We start from the raw sequence: 20,203 nt of genomic DNA on the forward strand, positions 1-20,203 counted from the left end.
ACCCAACTAATTTTTGTATTTTTTAGTAGAGACCAGGTTTTACCATGTTGGCCAGGATGGTCTCAATCTCCTGACCTCATGATCTGTCTGCCTCAGCCTCCCAAGGTGCTGGGATTACAGGCGTGAGCTACCGTGCCAAGTGTCTTTTTTTTTTTTTTTGAGACGGAGTCTCGCTCTGTCGCCCAGGCTGGAGTGCAGTGGCGCAACCTCGGCTCACTGCAAGCTCCGCCTCCCGGGTTCATGCCATTCTCCTGCCTCAGCCTCCCGCGTAGCTGGGACTACAAGCGCCCACCACCACGCCTGGCTAATTTTTTTGTATTTTTTAGTAGAGACGGGGTTTCACCCTGTTAGCCAGGATGGTCTCGATCTCCTGACCTCGTGATCCTCCCGTCTCGGCCTCCCAAAGTGCTGGGATTACAGGCGTGAGCAACCGTGCCTGGCCTCTTTTTTTTTTTTTTGAGACAGAGTTTCACTCTGTCACCCAGGCTGGAGTGCAGTGGCGCAATCAGGGCTCACTGCAACTTCCACCTCCTGGGTTCAAGCAATTCTCTTGGCTTAGCCTCCTGAGTAGCTGGGATTACAGGTAGGTGCCACCACACCTGGCCAATTTTTTGTATTTTTAGTAGAGATGGGGGTTTCGCCATGTTGGCCAGGCTAGTCTCAAACTCCTGACCTGAAGTGATCCACCCACCTTGGCCTCCCTAAGTGCTGGGATTACAGGTGTGAGCCACTGTGTCTGGCCAAATAAGGTCACATTCTCAGGTTCTGGGTGGACATGTCTTTTGGGAGCCACAGTTCGATCCACTATATCCTCATTTCTGTGTTTCTGTGTCACACATTCTCTGGCTCATTTATTTACTTACCTACTTAGACTCCCAGTTCAGTGCCCATTCTTCTAAGTTATTGCTTTTCAAAGTAGATGGCTTGGCTGAGGATTAGAAGTCACCATACTGCCTTTTCAGACAAGGCAGCTTGAAGAGGGCCAGTGAGTGGTGTGGGGGCCAACATTAAGGTCAGAGGACGCTCACCAGCCTCCAACTACCTTGCAGATTATCTGCCTGGACCTGTCAGAGGAAATGTCACTGCCAAAGCTGGAGTCGTTCAACGGGTAAGAGGGACATTTTAGGGCTTGAACATGCGGCCATGGCTGGGAGGGTCCAGCCCAAAAGATACAGGGCTCTCACTCTGAAACTCACACCAGCTTGGTCTGGCTTCAGGCTTGGCAGTATCAGAGAGTAGCAAGAACCAGGTGCAGTGGCTCATGCCTGTAATCGCAGTGACTCGGGAGGCTGAGATAGGAGGATCACTTGAGGCTAGGGGTTCGAGACTAGTCTGGGCAACATGGACCCCATCTCTAAAAATATATATATATATGTATGTGTATGTATGTATGTATGTATGTATTTTTGAGACAGGGTGTCACTCTCTTGCCCAGGCTGGAGTGCAATGGCGTGAGCTCAGCTCACTGCAACCCCTGCCTCCTGGGTTCAAGCCATTCTTGTGCCTCAGCCTCCCTAGTACCTGAGATTACAGGCGTGCACCACCATGCCCGTTTAATTTTTGTATTTTTAGTAGAGACAGAATTTTGCCATGTTGGCCAGGCTGGTCTCAAAACTCCTGATCTGAAGTCATCTGCCTGCCTTGGCCTCCGAAAGTGCTGGGTTTACAGGCATGAGCACCCGGCCTCTAAACATATTTTTAAAAAATTAGCGGGCATGGTGGCATGCTCCTAGAGTCCCAGCTACTTGGGAGGGCAAGCTGGGAGGATCACTTAATCTCAAGAGTTTGAGGCTGCAGTGAGCTATGATTTGCCGCCACACTCCAGCTTGGGCGACAGAGCGAGACCCTGTCTCTTTTTTTTTTTTTTGAGACAGAGTCTTGCTCTGTCGCCCAAGCTGGAGTGCAGTGGTGCGATCTCCGCTCACTGCAAGCTCTGCCTCCCGGGTTCACACCATTCTCCTGCCTCAGCCTCCCGAGTGGCTGGGACTACAGGTGCCCGCCACCACACCCAGCTAATTTTTTTGTATTTTTAGTAGTGACGGGGTTTCACCGTGTTAACGAGGATGGTCTCAATCTCCTGACCTCATGATCTGCCTGCCTCGGCCTCCCAAAGTGCTGGGATTACAGGTGTGAGCCACTGCACCCAGCCAACCCCGTCTCTTTAAAAAAAGAAAAAAAGAGGCCGGGCTTGGTGGCTCATACCTGTAATCCCATTACTTTGGGAGGCCGAGGTGGGCGGATCACGAGGTCCAGCGTTCAAGACCAGCCTGGCCGACATAGTGAAACCCCCACCTCTACTAAAAATACAAAAATTAGCTGGGCACGGTGGCACATGCTTGTAATCCCAGCTACTCGGGAGGCTGAGGCAGGAGAATCGCTTGAATCCGGGAGGTGGAGGTTGCCGTGAGCCAAGATCGTGCCATTGCACTCCAGCCTGGGCAACAAGAACGAAACTCCATCTCAAAAAAAGTAAAATAAAATAAAAAAATAAAAAAAGTAGCAAGGACAACTGGTAATGTTAAGGCTATGGCCCATTGAGGCTCCATTCATAGCAATGAGTTGGAGATGCCAAGAAGTAAAGTGACTTGCTCAAGGGCTCAGAGTAATGGGGCAGAGCCAGGATTTGGACCCAGGCCTGGCTGGCCCTGAAGCCCTTGTCTAGAATCATGTGCTGCCTGCAGCTGTATCTGGGGTGGGGGGCAGTTTGGGTTGCAGGGCCTGGATGGGGCTTGAGGACCTCCTTGGAGATGTTGAAGGTGACACCTTCTTCTCCTCAGTGGCATTCACAACTGCCCATGGCTGAGCAAAGTTCCTGCAATGACTCTAGGGGAACCTTGAGCCCCATGCTGCGCAGAGGGACCCATTTGGGGAGGGCAGGAGCTCCGATGTCAGCCGTCAGCCAGACTGGGTTTGTGGCTGAGCTCCGCCACGCCCCTGCAGTGTGATCTATACCTCCAGGGCTTTATCATGCAGGGTTTTCAGAGGAGGGTGGCTGAAGGAACATTTTTTTTTTTTTTTTTTTTTTTTTGAGACAGAGTCTCACTCTGTCGCCCAGGCTGGACTACAGTGGCGCGATCTCAGCTCACTGCAACCTCCGCCTTCCGGGTTCAAGCAATTCTCTGGCTCAGCCTCCTGAGTAGCTGGAATTACAGGCACTCGCCACCACGCCTGGCTAATTTTTTTGTATTTTTAGTAGAGACGGGGTTTCACCATCTTGGCCAGGCTGGTCTTGAACTCCTGACCTCGTGATCCACCTGCCTCAGCCTCCCAAAGTACTGGAATTACAGGCGTGAGCCACCGCGCCCGGCCCTGAGGGAACCTTAATTCTCCTGTACTCTCTGCCTCCCCAGCTCTAAAACCAATGCCCTCAATGTCTCCCAGAAGATGATTGAGATGTTCGTGCGGACAAAACACAAGATCGACAAAAGCCATGAGTTTGCACTGGTGGTGGTGAACGATGACACGGCCTGGGTGAGGCTGTGGCAGGCGCTGGGTGCCCTGGGGTCCCCTGGGGCCCAGGGAGCACCGCACTGAGGCTTCTGCTTTCCTGCAGCTATCTGGCCTGACCTCCGACCCCCGCGAGCTCTGTAGCTGCCTCTATGATCTGGAGACGGCCTCCTGTTCCACCTTTAGTATCCTTCCTGGCAGAGATGTCCCCATGAAGGGGGCTGTCTCCTTCTGTCATCCTTGGGGCCCAGGAAAGTCTGAGTCATGACTCTGGCTGGCTGAGGTTCAGATCTCAGCTCTGCCAAGGCTGGGAAAGTCACCCCTCTGAGCCTCAGTTTCCCCATCTGTACTGTGGAAGGCACAAAGCTGCCTACCCCATGGAGATGCTGTAATAATACAGAAGCAAAAGTACGTAATTTGGTCCGGGCATGGTGGTCCATGCCTGTAATCCCAGCGACTTGCGAGGCTGAGGCACAAGAATCACTTGAGTCCGGGAGGCGGAGGTTGCAGTGAGCTGAGATCTCGCCACTGTACTCCAGCCTGGGAGACAGAGTGAGACTCCGTCTTTAAAAAAAAAAAAAAAAAAAAGTACCTGATTTGTACTCAGGAGGTCCAAAATTCACCCACAAGGGGATCACCTCACACAGGACTGGGCATACAGTCAGTGCTCAATAAATGGCAGTGTGTGACGGAAATGTCACCATTGCTCCTACAGCCGCTTGAACCTGGGCGCAGGACATTTTATGGTAATTTGGATGTAAAAGGCTCATGTATGGCCCAAAACTGAAATAGAATAGGACTCTCTTAAGTTAAAAAAGGAATAAATGGTGAGAGTTTTTTCCAGGAGGACAAGAACACCCCTGGCTCTTTTGTTTTGAGGAGAGTGGCCCCAGCCATGCAGGAAAGGGGACCTTTTTTTATTTTTGCTCTTGTTGCTCTTGTTGCCCTGGCTGAGTGCAATGGTGAGATCTTGGCTCATTGCAACTTCCACCTCCCAGGTTCAAGCGATTCTCCTGCCTCAGCCTCCCAAGTAGCTGGGATTACAGGTGTGCACCACCACACCTGGCTTATTTTGTATGTTTTGTAGAGATGGGGTCTTGCTATGTTGCCCAGGCTGGTCTTGAATTCCTGGGCTCAAGTGATCAGCCCACCCCAGCCTCCCAAAGTGCTGAGATTACAGGCATGAGCCACCATGCCCGGCCCCATTCTGTTTTAAAACATAAATTAGATTCCATCCCATCCCATCTCTGCTCCAAAACCTCCCATGGCTCCCTGTGGATCTTATTTATTATTATTATGTTTTTTGAGATGGAGTCTCACTCTTGTTGCCCAGGCTGGAGCAGTGGCACGATCTTGGCTCACCGCAATCTCCACCTCCTGAATTCAAGCAATTTTCCTGTCTTAGCCTTCCAAGTAGCTGGGATTACAGACATGTGCCATCAGGCCCAGCTAATTTTGTATTTTTAGTAGAGACAGGGTTTCACTGTGTTGGCCAGGCTGGCCTCGAACTCCTGACCTCAGGTGGTCCACCCGCCTTGGCCTCCCAAAGTGCTAGGATTGCAGGCGTGTGCCACCGTGCCTGGCATACCAAGAGTCTTAAAGTCATCCGGTGCCAGCACCCTATTTTGTGATCCATGCTGAGGGGAATTCAAGTGTCAGAGAGGGCAAGTGACTTGGCCAGGGTCACAAGGTGCGTCTCTAAGGGTGCTGGGTCTCCTCTGGCATCAGGATCGGGGAAGCCACCTGTTCCTGCTCACTCGCGCTCTTCCAGCCTTCTCCTTAGCATCCCCACCAGATCTGGAAGGACTTTTCAGCCTCATGTAAGTCCCCTGTGGGGAAATTCTTATTCACCTTCAAAGAGAAGGGTCACTTCTGGGAAGAAGCTCCAAACAGCACAGAAATAATCTAGGGAGCCTTAAAGCCTCCTCCCTTCCTACCTCGCCCTGAGCAATTCCTCATTTATGTGTCTTGGGAGCATGGGGGCTGGTGGAGATGCATATGCTGCTAGGCAGCTCCAGCTACGGCAGTGATGGGGGATGCTCAGGACACTGAGGGTGGCCGGGCCCAGTGGCTCAGGCCTGTAATCTCAGCACTTTGGGAGGCCAAGGCGGACAGATCAGCTGAGGTCAGGAATTTGAGACCAGCCTGCCCAACATGGTGAAACCGCGTCTCTACTAAAAATACAAAAATTAGCTGGGCACCTGTAATCCCAGCTACTTGAGAGGCCGAGGCAGGAGAATCGCTTGAACCTGGGAGGTAGAGGTTGCAGTGAGCCAAGATCTCACCATTGCACTCAGAGGGGTGGGGCTGGGAACGTGCTCAGGTCAGAGGGAACTGCTTATGGGATGCCTCACAGGCAGCAGTGAACTTGGGAGACATCAGTGGGGCCTCACCTGCCCGGTGAGCAACTGGGGTCTCTCTGAGGGTAATGAGAGGGGCAGACCCCCACAGGCTGCTCTGACTGCTCCCTCCTCCCGGGTATGCAGCCAGCAGAAAACTGAGCTTCCGGTCACAGAGAACGTGCAGACGATTCCCCCGCCATATGTGGTCCGCACCATCCTTGTCTACAGCCGTCCACCCTGCCAGCCCCAGTTCTCCTTGACGGAGCCCATGAAGGTGGGTGAGGCCTGGGAGAGGGAGGGGTGCCTGCAGCCATGAGGATGGTGGTTAGACACCAGGAGGGACTTCCCAACCACAGTGGCTGGGGTGCCTAGAGGTAAGTTCCCAGAGTCTGAGGCAGAAATGGGGGAGTTATAGTCATGGGGCATAGGGTGACCCAAGCCCCAGAGGCTGGTGTTCTTTACTTCCCCCGCAGAAAATGTTCCAGTGCCCATATTTCTTCTTTGACGTTGTTTACATCCACAATGGCACCGAGGAGAAGGAGGAGGAGATGAGCTGGAAGGTGAGAGGCTGCAGCAGGTGTGAGTGGCAGGCGGGTGTGGACAGGATGTCTTGGAACACAGCTGCGCTGGGTCTGGGGGTCTCTACCTCCATTTGATACCCCTGGAACCCTGGCCGGGGTAGGTCATGGCATTGGTCATTGAACAGCCGTTTCCCAGTTGTCTGCTGTGACTGATGGGGTGGCAGCCATTGGGACAATGGTCCAGGCAACATGTTGCGTCCTGCCTCCCCCATCTCCAATGTTCCCTGCGTTCCTTTCTTTCCTGCTTGCTTTCTTGTTTTATTTTCTTTCTTTCTTTTTTTTTTTGAGACAGAGTCTCCCTCTGTCTCCCAGGCTGGAGTGCAGTGGCGTGATCTCGGCTCACTGCAACCTCTGCCTCCCGGGTTCAAGCAATTCTCCTGCGTCAGCCTCCCCAGTAGCTGGGATTACAGGTACCTGCCATCATACCAGGTTAATTTTTGTATTTTTAGTAGAGACGGGGTTTCACCATGTTGGCCAGGCTGGTCTTGAACTCCTGACCTCAGGTGATCTGCCTGCCTCAGCCTCCCAAAGCGCTGGGATTACAGGTGTGAGCCACCACGACCAGCTCCCTCTTCCCTTTCTTCCTGCCTTTGACCTTGCTGCGCCCTCAGCCTGGAGCATCCATCCCTCTTGGGTTGGATGCCCTGCTGGGCCTTCACATCCCAGACCTGAATTAGCTGTGGGACCTTGAGTGGACTACTTACTTCTCTGAGCCTCAGTTTACCCAACTATGAACCCGGAATTGAGACCAGCTCCTCCTTATATCTCAATACGCAAATCAAAAGTCCCCCCTGTAGCCAGGCGTGGTGGTGTACGCCTGTGGTCCCAGCTGCTCGGGAGGCTGAGACAGGAGGCTCGCTTGAGCCCGAAAGGTGGAGATTGCAGTGAGCTGTGATGAAGCCGCTGCACTCCAGCCTGGGTGACAGGGCGGAGACCCTGTGTCAAAAAATAAAAATATGGCCAGGTGTGGTGGCTCACACCTGTAATCCCAGCACTTTGGGAGGCCAAGGCGGGTGAATCACCTGAGTTGGGAGTTCAGACCAGCCTGACCAACATGGAGAAACCCTGTCTCTACTAAAAATACAAAATTAACCAGGTGTGGTGGCACATGCCTGTAATCCCATCTACTCAGGAGGCTGAGGCAGGAGAATCGCTTGAACCTGGGAGGCAGAGGTTGCGGTGAGCCGAGATCGTGCTGTTGCACTCCAGCCTGGGAACAACAGCGAAACCCTGTCTCAAAAAAAAATAAAATAAGTAAAATAAAAAGTCCCTCCTCTGAGAAGCCCTCCCTGTTTTTCAAGAAGTATCAAAGTGGGGGCCAGGAGAATGTGTCTGTATCTGACTGTGTCCCTCCACACTGGGGACTCTTCTTTTTCTTTTTTTTTTTTTTTGAGGCGGAGTCTTGCTCTGTCACCCAGGCTGGAGTGCAGTGGTGTGATCTTGGCTCACTGCCAGCTCTGCCTCCCAGGTTCTCGCCATTCTCCTGCCTCAGCCTCCCGAGTAGCTGGGACTACAGGCGCCCGCCACCACGCCCGGCTAATTTTTTGTATTTTTTAGTAGAGACGGGGTTTCACCATGTTAGCCAGGATGGTCTTGATCTCCTGACCTCGTGATCTGCCCGCCTCAGCCTCCCAAAGTACTGGGATTACAGGCGTGAGCCACTGCGCCCGGCCCACACTGGGGACTCTTTGGGGGCCATGACTGGGACCTCTTCGGATCCTTAATGCTGGGTCCATGGCGGGGAATGTTTGCTGAATGTGTGAATGGTTTCTGCTTGGCAAACTCCTCTTCACCCTTTAGAACCCACCCCTGATGTCCCCTCTTCTGAGAAGCCCTCCAGGGATATGAAGGGCCTGTTGGGGTAACCTCTGCCTGAGCAGCCCTTCACTGACCCCCGCCTCCCCCGCAGGACATGTTTGCCTTCATGGGCAGCCTGGATACCAAGGGTACCAGCTACAAGTATGAGGTGGCGCTGGCTGGGCCAGCCCTGGAGTTGCACAACTGCATGGCGAAACTGTTGGCCCACCCCCTGCAGCGGCCCTGCCAGAGCCATGCTTCCTACAGCCTGCTGGAGGAGGAGGATGAAGCCACTGAGGTTGAGGCCACTGTCTGAACCATCCCTGTACATCTGCACCTTCTTGTGCAAGGAAGTCCTTGGCCTAAAGCCTTGGTTCTCAAACTGGGTTCCTTGAGACCTCCGGGGTGCGGGGGGTTCCTGGAGGCACCTAGGGTACCTTGCAGGGTCCTAGGAAGGACCTGCAATCCAGGAAACCCAGGATTCCAGGAGGGATTCCAGGAACTGTGGGCACCCATTTTCTGTGTCTCCTGGCCCATTTCCACTCCTAGTTTGTCGTGGATAATTTTTGTTCTTCCCTGTGTGATTTTTGCCGTCAAAATAAAAATTTGAGACTCGTTAACTGAAGTCCACGCCAATCACTTTGTGTTAATTGGGATCATCTTCATTGCAAGTGACGGAAAACTTAGCCACTGAGCAAAGGTGAGTGGCTGCTTTCTTGTGGATGAAAAAGCCCCCGGGATGCGGAGGTTGCAGCGAGTTGAGATCGCACCAGTGTACTCCAGCCTGGTGACAGAGCGAGAGCTTTTCTCAAATAAAAAAGAAAAATTCAAAAATAAAAAAGATGAAAAAGCCAAGATAACGCTTCAGGCTTGGCTGTATCCAGGTGCTAGGACAACATTGCCATTGGGGAGGGTACTACATGGTTGCTAGTCAATGTGCCCTGCTTACCCCCCAACCAATGGAAAGGTGTGTGATGGCTCCAACCACTCCCCAGACCCCAACCCAGGTCAAGGCAGAGTTCTCTCAGCACCTGGATATGATTGGACTCCCCCCGGGGGATAGATGACCTTCAGTTAAGAGCTAGTCATGTACCAGAGTTGTGTGATGTTCTGATCAGCCAGGCCTGGATCATACGTCCCTAAGGGGGAGGTTTAACAGCTCCATCAGCAGTACTGAGGCCATGATAGGAGGGTTGCTTGAGGCCAGGAGTTCAAGACCACCCTGGACAACATAGCAACATTTCCTGTCTCTACAGGAAATGCAAAAATTAAGCCAGGCTTGGTGGCTCACGCCTGTGATTCCCAGCTACTTGAGAGGCTGAAGTGGGAGGATCACTTGAGCCTAGGAGATCGAGGCTGCAGTGAGCTGTCATTGTGCCACTGCACTCCAGCCTGGGCAACAGAGCAAGACCCTATCTCAAAAATAAACAGCTTTATTGAGTGACTGCTTTTCCTCCCTATGAGCATTTTTTGGAAACCTACTGTGTGTCAGGCCCTTGTGCCCAAGCCCCTGTTCAATCCCCACATCAACCTCGTTAGGATTCTCACATTTTGCAGATGGGACACTAGGACTCTCAGAGGTCCAGCCCTCCAAAATACTGAAGTCCTAGTTCCACTGGATTGAAAATAGGCAACGCAGAATGGGGACTGGAAATTTTTTAAAAATTGTTTTTAAAGATGGGGTCTTGGCCAGGCGCAGTGGCTCACGGCTGTAATCTCAGCACTTTGGGAGGCCAAGGTGGGTGGATCACAAGGTCAGGAGTTCAAGACCAGCCTGACCAACATGGTGAAACCCCGTCTTTACTAAAAGTAAAAAATTAGGCGTGATGGTGCATGCCTGTAATCCCGGCTACTGGGGAGGCTGAGGCAGGAGAAGTCTTGAACCCTGGAGGAGGAGGTTGCAGTGAGCTGAGATCACACCACTGCACTCCAGCCTGGGCAACAAGAGCAAAACTCCGTCTCAAAAATAAATAAATAAAAAAATAAAGACAAGGTCTCCGCCTGTAATCCTAGCACTTTGGGAGGCCGAGGCGGGCAGATTACCTGAGGTCAGGAGCTCAAGACCAGCCTGGACAACATGGTGAAACCCCATCTCTACTAAAAATACAAAAATTAGCCGAGTGTGGTGGCACATGCCTGTAATCCCAGCTACTTGGGAGGCCGAGGCAGGAGAATAGCTTGAACCTGGGAGGCAAATGTTGCAGTGAGCCCAGATTGCGCCACTGCACTCCAGCCTGGGAGACAGGGTAAGATCTGGCTCAAAAAAAAAAAAAAAAAAAAAAAAAATTGGGCCTCACTCTGTTGCCCAGGCTAGTCTCAAACTCCTGCACTTGCTAAAAAAAAAGAAAAGCAACAACAAACTAGTAGGCTCAAGCGATCTTCTCGCCTCAGCCTCCCAAAGCACTGTGATTACAGCCGTGAGCCGGGCCCTCGGCCTGGGGGTTGGAAATTGAAGCCTCTATTTTACGTATTTATTTATTTTCTGAGACAGAGCTTTGCTCTGTTGCCCAGGCTGGAGTGCAGTGGTGTGATCATGGCTCACTGCATCCTCGAACTTCTGGGCTCAAGAGATTCTACCAACTCAGCCTCCCAAGTAGCTGGGACCACAGGCGCAAGCCACCCACGCCCGGCTAGTTTTTTGTATTTTTTTGTAGGGACAGGGTTTATCCAAGTTGCCCAGGCTGGTCTCGAACCCCAGAGCTCAAGCAACCCTCCTGCCTGGGCCTCCCGAAGTGCTGGGATTACAGGTGTGAGCCACCGTGCCCGGCCTAAGCCTCTCATAAGGCCGTGCACCCTCCCAGAGGCCACCCTTGCAGAAGATTCCCTGAGACTTAATGACCTGGGGCACCCCGGACTTTCTTAATCGCAGCTCCACCCACTCGAGCTGGGCGCCTTCGCGTTTCCCGTTTTTAAATGAGATAGTGGCACACCCGGTGGCATCCTCCCGCTCGGGCTCTTATCGGCGGTCCCAGCCCCTGCTTGAGAGCCTCCGGGTGTCACGGGCCCCTGAGGACACTAAAGCTCTCGAACCCCGATGTGGACCCCGGTGCGGCGCGGGGCAGTCTGGCTGGGAACCCTGCTCGGCCCCGGAGAGGGGCCCCCCGAGCCGAGGGGAGGAGCAGCGCATGCCCAAAGCCCCCCGCGGGAAGTAGGAAATCGACCGGCCAGGCGGTGCGCTTCGGATCCAGCCAGGGCATGTGCTCGGATGCCCGCCTGGCTCGCAGGTTGCGGGATGCGCTGCGGGAGGAGGAGCCGTGGTGAGGGTGGGGCCGGGGGCGGGCCAGGAGTGGGGGTCTTTGGCCGGGGTCCACTCTGACCCCGGTGTTTGCAGGGCGGTAGAGGAGCTGCTGCGCTGCGGCGCGGACCCTAATTTGGTGCTGGAGGACGGCGCAGCGGCTGTGCACTTGGCGGCCGGAGCCCGGCACCCACGCGGCCTGCGTTGCCTCGGGGCCCTACTGCGCCAAGGCGGGGACCCCAACGCTCGGTAAGGTAGAGCCTGGGTCCGGGGCGGGGTCTCCCCAAGCCGAAGTCTGGGAATCTGGGAAGAGGCGCCCCATCATCCCGGGCCAGGGCCTCGGGGTCCGAGGGTGGGGTTTGGAGGATCTTGGGGAGGGAACTTGGGGGTCCAAGGGCAGGGGCTAGGGCTCGAGGGAGGCGCTGGGGTCCCAGACCGAGGGCGTGGAATGGGGCTGCGCTAGGACCAAAGTGGGGATCAAGGGTTCAGATCTTGGAGTGGAGGCACCAGGGTCAGACGGCAGAGGTTTGGGTCCTGGCCTGAGGTCATAGCATCTAGGTTCCAAGGGCAGTGTACCAGGGTGGACGGTGGAGATCCGGGAGGCCGAGAACGAAGGTTCCGGGTTCCCAGAGCGGAGATTGGGGTTCCTGCCGGGAGGCTGAGTCCGCAATGACCCCTCTTGCGCTGCCGCCCCAGATCTGTCGAGGCACTGACGCCGCTGCATGTGGCCGCCGCCTGGGGCTGCCGCCGCGGCCTGGAGCTGCTGCTGAGCCAAGGAGCGGACCCGGCGCTGCGCGACCAGGTTGGGAGGCACTGCGCGGGCAAAGAAAGGCTGGGTGAGCGCAGAGGGAGGGAAGGAAGGTAAGAGGGCCTCGGGCGCCCCCTGCTGACCGAGCCCCTGTAGGACGGACTCCGGCCGCTGGACCTGGCCCTGCAGCAGGGACACCTGGAGTGCGTGCAAGTCCTGCAGGATCTCGACACGCGGACCGGGACCCGGACCCGGATCGGGGCAGAGACCCAGGAGCCCGAGCCTGCACCTGGCAGTGAGTAGGGCCTGCAGGGCTGCTGGGGCTTGACTTCTGGACCAGTCCCTGGCATCCAGGGTCTTCCCCACCCCGCCCATTGGTTCCGACCGTCTCACATCCATTATCTGTGGCCAGCTCTTTCGGTCTCAGACACTCCGATCTCCTTTTTCTGTCTGATCCTATTCCCATCGCTGTCTCATCCCTCCTTCTCTCCTCTCTGGCCCCCACTCTCACCTGCAGCTGCAAGCCTCTCTGGACCTCCCGATAAGACGCTGGACTCCATAGCACTCCAAAAGCAGCCATGCAGAGGTGACAACAGGGACATTGGCTTGGAGGCTGACCCAGGACCCCCCAGCCTCCCTGTTCCCCTTGAAATTGTGGACAAAGATGGGAGCTCGGCGTCCCCTCCAGGGCACTGGGATTACAGCTCAGACGCTTCTTTCGTCACAGCGGTTGAGGTCTCTGGAGCTGAGGACCCAGCCTGGGACACTCCCCCCTGGGCTGGGTCATTGCCACCGACCAGGCAGGGACTTCTGCATGTTGTCCATGCCAACCAGAGGGTACCTAGGTCTCAGGGCACGGAGGCAGAACTGAATGCCCGTCTGCAGGCCCTGACTCTGACCCCACCAAATGCTGCTGGCTTCCAGTCCTCTCCTTCCTCCATGCCTCTCCTGGACAGGAGTCCAGCTCATAGCCCCCCACAGACACCACCCCCTGGAGCTTCTGACTGCCACTGCCTGTGGGAGCACCAGACATCCACTGATAGTGACATGGCCAACTTCTGGCTGACAGAGGATGAGGCAAGCTCTACAGGTGGCAGAGACCCTGACGGCCCTTGCCGGCACCTGCCAGTCTCCACTGTGTCTGACTTGGAGTTGCTGAAGGGACTCCGAGTGCTTGGTGAGAATCCTGGCCCCATCACACCCTTCACTGGGCGGTTCTACCTCCAGCGGCTGGAAGAAGCCCAGATTGCTCCTGATTAGTCTCCCCGGGGCACGTGGAGTCCAGGGAGCCTCCAGGAATATCCCGGAGAACCCCAGCTCTCAGCCCCACTTTCCTCCCCATCTCAGAATCATCCCTTCCTCCATCTCCCTTGAATTCCAGGCCCAGAGTTTTCAGGGCACAGCCTAGAACTGGCTGCAGCCCTGCGGACGGGCCGTATTCCAGACGTCCAGGCAGATGAAGACGCGCTGGCCCAGCAGTTTGAGCGGCCAGATCCTGCCAGGAGGTGGCGGGAGGGGGTCGTGAAGTCTAGCTTCACGTATCTGCTGCTGGACCCCAGGTACTCAGGGCAGGAAAGCCCCAGAAATAGAAACTAGAAAATTTGGGGATTGGTTTTTATTTGCTGTGTGCCCTTAAGAAAGGGACTGGCCCTAGAATCATCAGCTTCTTCTTCTTCTTCTTCTTTTTTTTTTTTAAGACAGAGTTTCACTCTTGTTGCCAAGGCAGGAGTACAATGGTGCCGTCTTGGCTCACTGCAACCTCCACCTCCCAGGTTCAAACAATCCTCTTGTCTCAGCCTCTCAAATAGCTGGGATTACAGGCACCTGCCACCACGCCCGACTAATTTTTGTATTTTTAGTAGAGACGAGGTTTCACCATGTTGGCCAGGCTGGTCTCAAACTCCTGACCTCAGGTAATCCACCCACCCTGACCTCCCAAAATGCTGGGACTACAAGCGTGAGCCACCGCACTGGCCTCTTTTTTTTTTTTTTTTTTTTTGAGGTGGAGTCTCACTGTTTCGCCCAGGCTGGAATGTAGTAGTGCAATCTTGGCTCACTGCAACCTCTGCCTCCTGGGTTCAAGCGATTCTTGTGCCTCAGCTTCCCAAGTAGTTGGGATTACAGGCATGTGCCACCATGCCTGGCTAATTTTTTTTGTAATTTTAGTAGATATGGGGTTTCACCATGTTGGCCAGGCTGGTCTTGAACTCCCAGCCTCAAGTGATCCTCCTGCCTTGGCCTCCCAAAGTGTTGGAATTACAGGCATGAGCCCCGGCTGGCCATGGTGGCTCACGCCTGTAATACCAGCACTTTGAGAGGCTGAGGTGGGCGGATCACCTGAGGTCAGCAGTTAGAGACCAGCGTGATCAACGTGGAGAAACCCCATTTCTACTAAAAATACAAAATTAGCCAGGCGTGTTGGTGCATGCTTGTAATCCCAGCTATTCGGGAGGCTGAGGCAGGAGAATCACTTGAACCCGGGAGGTGGAGGTTGCAGTGAACTGAGATTGTGCCATTGCACTCCAGCCTGGGGAACAAGAGTGAAACTCTGTCTCAAAAAAAAAAAAAAAAAAGAAAAAAGAAAAAAAAAGAAAGCTGCTGAATGTCTTTGGGGAGCCGCTGACTCTCTCTGATCCTGTAACCAGGAGTCACTAGATATGGGTTCAAGATATGTTGTGACTTTAAGGATTGCCTCTGGGGACCACTCTATCCACTTTTCCCTGTCTGAGCAGTCCCCTTCATCCAGGGAGACTCAGGACCTGCCAGCCCGAGCCTTCTCCCTGACCCCGGCTGAGCGCCTTCAGACTTTCGTCCGTGCCATCTTCTACGTGGGCAAAGGGATGAGGGCCCGGCCATATGTCCACCTCTGGGAGGCCCTTGGTCACCATGGGCGGTCAAGAAAACAGGTGTGAGGACAGGGATCAGGGTTCAGCGAGGACAGTCGGGCCATGGGCCGGGGAGGGGATTGGGGGTGCTGACTCCTGACTCTGCCCTAGCCCCCCCCGGCCTGCCCCAAGGTGCGTCAGATCTTGGACATCTGGGCCAGTGGTTGCGGCGTTGTGTCCCTACATTGCTTCCAGCACGTGGTCGCTGTGGAGGCTTATACGCGGGAGGCATGTATTGTGGAAGCCCTAGGTGGGTGCCTGGTACCTAGAATGGGGGTCATATGAAAGGCATTTGGCTTCCTATTTCCCTCATTTTTTTCCTTCTGAGGGTTGTTCATTTGTTGACTGAGCAATTATTGAGCACCAACTTTGAACCTGCACATGCGTGTATTTTGCTCCATTGGTTTATCCCCACTCAAGGGCAATACACATTGGGTTTGCTGTCACATACTTTTTTGTGTGTGTGTGAGACTCTTGCCCAGGCTGGAGTGTGGTGGCATGATCCCGACTCACAGCAGCCTCTGCCTCCCAGGTTCAAGTGATTCTTGTGCCTCAGCCTCTCAAGTAGCTGAGATTACAGGCACATATCACCATACTGTGCCAAGCTAATTTTTGTATTTTTAGTAAAGACAGGATTTCACCATGTTGGCCAGGCTGGTCTCGAACTCCTGGCTTCATGTGATCTACCCAAAGTGTTGGGATTACAGGCGTGAGCCACCGTACCCAGCAGCCTGCTGTCACACACTTCTGCTGGATGGGGAGGTGTCCCCATGGCTGCCTCTGTGACCCCACATCCAATTTCTCCAGGGATCCAGACGCTCACCAACCAGAAACAAGGGCACTGCTATGGAGTGGTGGCAGGCTGGCCACCTGCTCGTCGCCGGCGCTTGGGGGTGCACCTGCTGCACCGTGCCCTCCTTGTCTTCCTGGCTGAAGGCGAGCGACAGCTTCGTCCCCAGGACATCCAGGCCCGGGGCTGAGTGCTGGGGAGTTGGCCATCCAGCCTGGGGAGAAATGTTTGAATGTTCCAGCTGCCCCGTGCAGATCTCCCCCAGGCTGAGGGAGGACTTTGTTACAGATGGTACTGCTGGAGAGGTAGTAAGTAGTGAGCTCCCCATCGTGGGAGGAGGACAAGAAGGGAAGCAGAAGGTGCTTTGGAACAGTCCGGTGCTTCTGTAAGAGGCGTTTGAACCTGGGCAACTCCACCTTGAGTAGGAGCTGGGTAAAACGAGGCTGAAACCTACTGCGCTGCATTCCCAGATGGTTAAAGCATTCTAAGTCACAGGATCAGGTAGGAGGTCAGCACAAGATACGGGTCATAAAGACCTTGCTGATAAAACAGGTTGCAGTAAAGAAGCCGGCCAAAATCTACCAATACCAAGATGGCGACAAGAGTGACCTCTGGTCATCCTCATTGCTACACTCCCATCAGCGCCATGACAGTTTACAAATGCCATGGCTGGCCAGGTGCGGTGGCTCACGCCTGTAATCCTAGCACTTTGGGAGGACAAGGCGGGCAGATCACCTGAGGTCAGGAGTTCAAGACCAGCGTGGCCAACGTGGCGAAACCCCATCTCTAGTAAAAATACCAAAATTAGCTGGGCATGGTGGCGCGTGCCTGTAATCCCAGCTACTAGGGGGGGCTGAGGCAGGAGGATCGCTTGAACCCAGGAGGTGGAGGTTGCAGTGAGCTGAGATTGTACCACTGCACTCCAGCCTGGGCAACAGAGCGAGAGTCTGTCTCAAACAAACAAACAAAAAAAACAAATGCCACGTCAACATCAGGATGTTAACCTTTAGACCCCATATGGTCTAAAAAGGGGAGGCATGAGTAATCCACCTCTTGTTTAGCATATCATCAAGAAATAACCATAAAAATGGGCAACCAGCAGCCCTGCCCTGTCTAAGGAGTAGCCATTCTTTTATTCCTTTAGTTTCTTAATAAATTTGCTTTCACTCTACTCTATGAACTCGCCCTGGATTCTTTCTAGCATGAGATTGGAGAACCCTCTCTTGGGGTCTGGATCGGGCCTTTCTGGTAACACTTTGGCAGCTTGGTCCTGTCAAAATGGATAGAGCCTGCCAGGCGTGGTGGCTCATGCCTATAATCCCAGCACTTTGGGAGGCTGAGGCGGGCGGATCACGAGGTCAGGAGATTGAGACTGTCCTGGCTAACATGGTGAAACCCCGTCTCTATTAAAAATACAAAAAATTAGCCGGGCGTGGTGGCAGGCGGCTGTAGTCCCAGTTACTCGGGAGGCTGAGGCAGGAGAATGGCGTGAACCTGGGAGGCAGAGCTTGCAGTGAGCCGAGATTGTGCCACTGCACTCCAGCCTGGGCAATAGAGCGAGACTCTGTCTCAAAAAATAAATAAATAAAATAAAATGGATAGAGCCTGCTTTTACCTCCCAGACATGGGACATCCACATGGCGGGATGGACTGGGGGATCCTCCGCTGCACTCAGGGTAGCTACCCAGCTCAAGAGCCAAGTTCACTGCTAGGCAGCCATGAGACCTCGGACCAGTATTTTATCTGTCTGAGCATCAGTTTCCTAGGTTGTACGGTGGAGGCAGTAAAGAGGTCCTACTCCAGGGGATCATTGTAAGGATGAAATATGGTCATGTCGGGGCTGGGCGTCACGCTTGTAATCCCAGCACTTTGGGAGGCTGAAGCGGGAGCATAGCATGAGCCCAGAAGTTTGAGACCAGCCTGGGCAACATAGCAAGACTCTATCTCTACAAAAAGTAAAAACATTAGGCGGATGTGGTGGGTGGGCCTGTGGTCCTAGCTGCTTGGGAGCCTGAGGTGGGAAGATTGCTTGAGCCTGGGAGTTGGAGGCTGCAAGGAGCTACCATCACAGCACTGCACTCCAGCCTGGGCGATATCAAGATCCTGTCTCTTAAAAAAACTATAAAAATTTAAAAATAAAGTCATGTGAGCAAAGTGTGTGGCAGTGCAGCCCAAGCGAAAACTTTCTGGAGGAAGGGGAGGTGTGGGGGCCCTCAAGGGGCTGCCTGTGTGATGAAGAGTAAGCTGGGCTGGGACCCTCCTCAGGATCACTGTGCAACCCCAGCCTCTCCTGTTGCTTCTGGGAACCTGTTTATTCCACTATAAAACAGGATTATTGGCCGGGCTCGGTGGCTCACGCCTGTAATCCCAGCACTTTGGGAGGCCGAGGCAGGCAGATCACCTGAGTTCGAGAGTTCGAGACCAGCCTGACCAACATGGAGAAACCCCATCTCTATTAAAAATACAAAAATTAGCTGGGGGTGGTGGCCCATGCCTGTAACCTCAGCTACTTGGGAGGCTGAGGCAGGAGAATTGCTTGAACCCGGGAGGCGGAGGTTGCAGTGAGCCAAGATCACACCATTGCGCTCCAGCCTGGGCAACAAGAGCAAAACTCCGTCTCAAAAAAAAGGGGGGGATTATTAATAATAACCCGGCAGGGCGTGGTGGCTTAGGCCTGTAATCCCGGCACTTTGGGAGGCTGAGGCGGGTGGATCACCTGAGGTCAGGAGTTCAAGACCAGCCCGACCAACATGGTGAAACCCTGTCTCTACTACATACAAAACATGAGCCGGGTGTGGTAGTGAGCACCTGTGAATTCCAGCTACTCGGGAGGCTGAGGCAGGAGAATCACTTGAACCCAGGAGGCGAAGGTTGCAGTAAACCGAGATCGCGCCACTGTACCCCAGCCTGGGCGACAGTGAGACTCCGTCTCAAATAATAATAATAATAATAATAATAATAATAATAATAATAATAAATAAATAAATAAATAATAATAACCCGACTTCCAGCGATGCTATGCGACTTCAGACCATTCATGTGCAAAGGTCTTAAGTAAATACCAAGCCGCCATCCTGGTGAGACGTCAGCGGTCTGGTTTCGGGCGGGCGGGGGTGGAGGGGTCGAGGGCGTTTAAGCTTCTGGAAGTCACTTCTGCAAAGGGCCCGGTGGATTGAGGGACTTGGGAGAGATCCGCCGCCTCATTGGCTTCAGGACCTGCCGGTCATCACGGCGGTTTAGCCAACCAGGTCCCTCAGGGGGCGGGCTGTGACCTGGGCCGAGTTTCCACCCGCCTCGCCACAACTTAGCCACCGGCTGCTCCTGGGGGAATGGCCGGTATTGTGATTAGGGGTCCAGTCTCTGGAGTGGGTTTGGGCTCGACCACTTGTAATCGAGCTGAAGAAACCGCTCTCTGAGCTTCACTTTCCTCCAGTGTAAAACAGGGGCCAGGCACCGTGGCTCACGCCTGTACTCCCAGAACTTTGGGAGGCCGAGGAGAGTAGATCACCTGAGGTCAGGAGTTCAAGATCAGCCTGGCCAACACGGTGAAACCCTGTGTCTACTAAAAATACAAAAATTAGCCGGGCGTGGTGGCGGGTGTCTGTAATCTCAGCTACTCGGGAGGCTGAGGCAGGAGAATCGCTTGAACCCAGGAGGCTGAGGCTGCAGTGAACCGAGATTGTGCCACTGCACTCCATCCTGGGCAACAGAACAAGACGCTGTCTCAAAAAAAAAAAAAAAAAAGTGTGAAACAAGGATGCCTCCCAGGTGCCGAATCTAATAATAAAGCCACAGGAGTTATGACACTGTGCCATCGCCCCGGAATACACAAACAGGACACTGGTAAAGAATCTAGAGCCCCCAGAAGAGATGGGATTTGTCTAACACAGGGTTTCCCAGTCTTGGCCCTAATGACATTTGGGGTTGGCTTATTCTTTGCTGTGGGGTCTGTCCCTTGCATTTCAGGGTGATGAGCAGCATTCCTGGCATCCATCCACTAGAAGCCAGCAACACCCATGCACCCCCAAACATGGCGATCAAAAATGTCTCCAGAAGCTGCCAATGGACACAATTGCCCACCTGGTCTAAACTAAGGATGGAGCTCACAAACCGGTGGGGAAAGGACAGAATCGAAGGAAAGATTTCCTCCCTCCTCCTGTAATACACAGGAACCACAGATAGGACTAGATATACATGGATCAGAATAAAATGTAGGCGAGGTGCAGGGGATCACGCCTGTAATCCCAGCACTTTGGGAGGCCAAGGCGGGTGGATCACGAGGTCAGGAGTTCAAGACCAGCCTGGCCAAGATGGTGAAACCCCGTCTCTACTAAAAATACAAAAATTAGCTGGGCGTAGTGGCAGGAGCCTGTAATCC

At 53.9% G+C, this 20,203-nt stretch overlaps 2 protein-coding genes across 12 annotated transcripts in view; both read left to right on the top strand.

The window, feature by feature from the left end:
• BABAM1 (BRISC and BRCA1 A complex member 1) overlaps nucleotides 1-8,792 on the top strand; it is a 12,289-nt gene extending 3,497 nt beyond the window's left edge. For 2 of the 7 annotated variants that reach the window (XM_024236339.3, XM_054538429.2), the window contains exons 3-9: nucleotides 1,050-1,108; nucleotides 3,351-3,471; nucleotides 3,554-3,632; nucleotides 5,243-5,267; nucleotides 5,934-6,063; nucleotides 6,263-6,349; nucleotides 8,280-8,792. In XM_024236339.3, coding sequence (XP_024092107.1) covers nucleotides 1,050-1,108; nucleotides 3,351-3,471; nucleotides 3,554-3,632; nucleotides 5,243-5,267; nucleotides 5,934-6,063; nucleotides 6,263-6,349; nucleotides 8,280-8,483 — 705 coding nt within the window. In that variant the 3' untranslated portion in view covers nucleotides 8,484-8,792. 7 annotated transcript variants of the gene reach the window in all.
• Nucleotides 8,793-10,724: 1,932 nt separating this feature from the next.
• On the top strand, nucleotides 10,725-16,343 carry ANKLE1 (ankyrin repeat and LEM domain containing 1). 5 transcript variants are annotated; one of them, XM_063719334.1, is made up of 9 exons: nucleotides 10,725-11,424; nucleotides 11,499-11,651; nucleotides 12,099-12,204; nucleotides 12,307-12,445; nucleotides 12,668-13,400; nucleotides 13,527-13,709; nucleotides 14,897-15,056; nucleotides 15,147-15,285; nucleotides 15,843-16,112. In XM_063719334.1, the coding sequence occupies exons 1-9, from the start codon at nucleotides 11,363-11,365 to the stop codon at nucleotides 16,013-16,015; spliced, it is 1,848 nt and encodes a 615-aa protein (XP_063575404.1). In that variant the 5' UTR covers nucleotides 10,725-11,362; the 3' UTR covers nucleotides 16,016-16,112. The 5 variants fall into 5 exon arrangements, with proteins under 5 accessions (XP_063575404.1, XP_054395876.2, XP_024093098.3 ...); XM_054539901.2 differs by having other exon boundaries at nucleotides 10,726-11,424; nucleotides 12,668-13,327; nucleotides 13,532-13,709; XM_054539902.2 differs by having other exon boundaries at nucleotides 11,259-11,391; nucleotides 12,668-13,327; nucleotides 13,532-13,709.
• The last annotated feature ends 3,860 nt before the right edge of the window (nucleotides 16,344-20,203 follow it).

Source organism: Pongo abelii, chromosome 20, assembly GCF_028885655.2.
Source record: "Pongo abelii isolate AG06213 chromosome 20, NHGRI_mPonAbe1-v2.0_pri, whole genome shotgun sequence".
NCBI lineage: Eukaryota > Metazoa > Chordata > Mammalia > Primates > Hominidae > Pongo > Pongo abelii.

Bases quoted from the DNA above. Each gene is read 5' to 3' on its own strand.
- ANKLE1 (XM_063719334.1), top strand. From the start codon at position 11,363: ATGTGCTCGGATGCCCGCCTGGCTCGCAGGTTGCGGGATGCGCTGCGG. The intron at 15,057-15,146 runs GTGTGAGGACAG...ACTCTGCCCTAG, and splicing joins ATGGGCGGTCAAGAAAACAG to CCCCCCCCGGCCTGCCCCAA. The intron at 15,286-15,842 runs GTGGGTGCCTGG...CAATTTCTCCAG, and splicing joins ATGTATTGTGGAAGCCCTAG to GGATCCAGACGCTCACCAAC.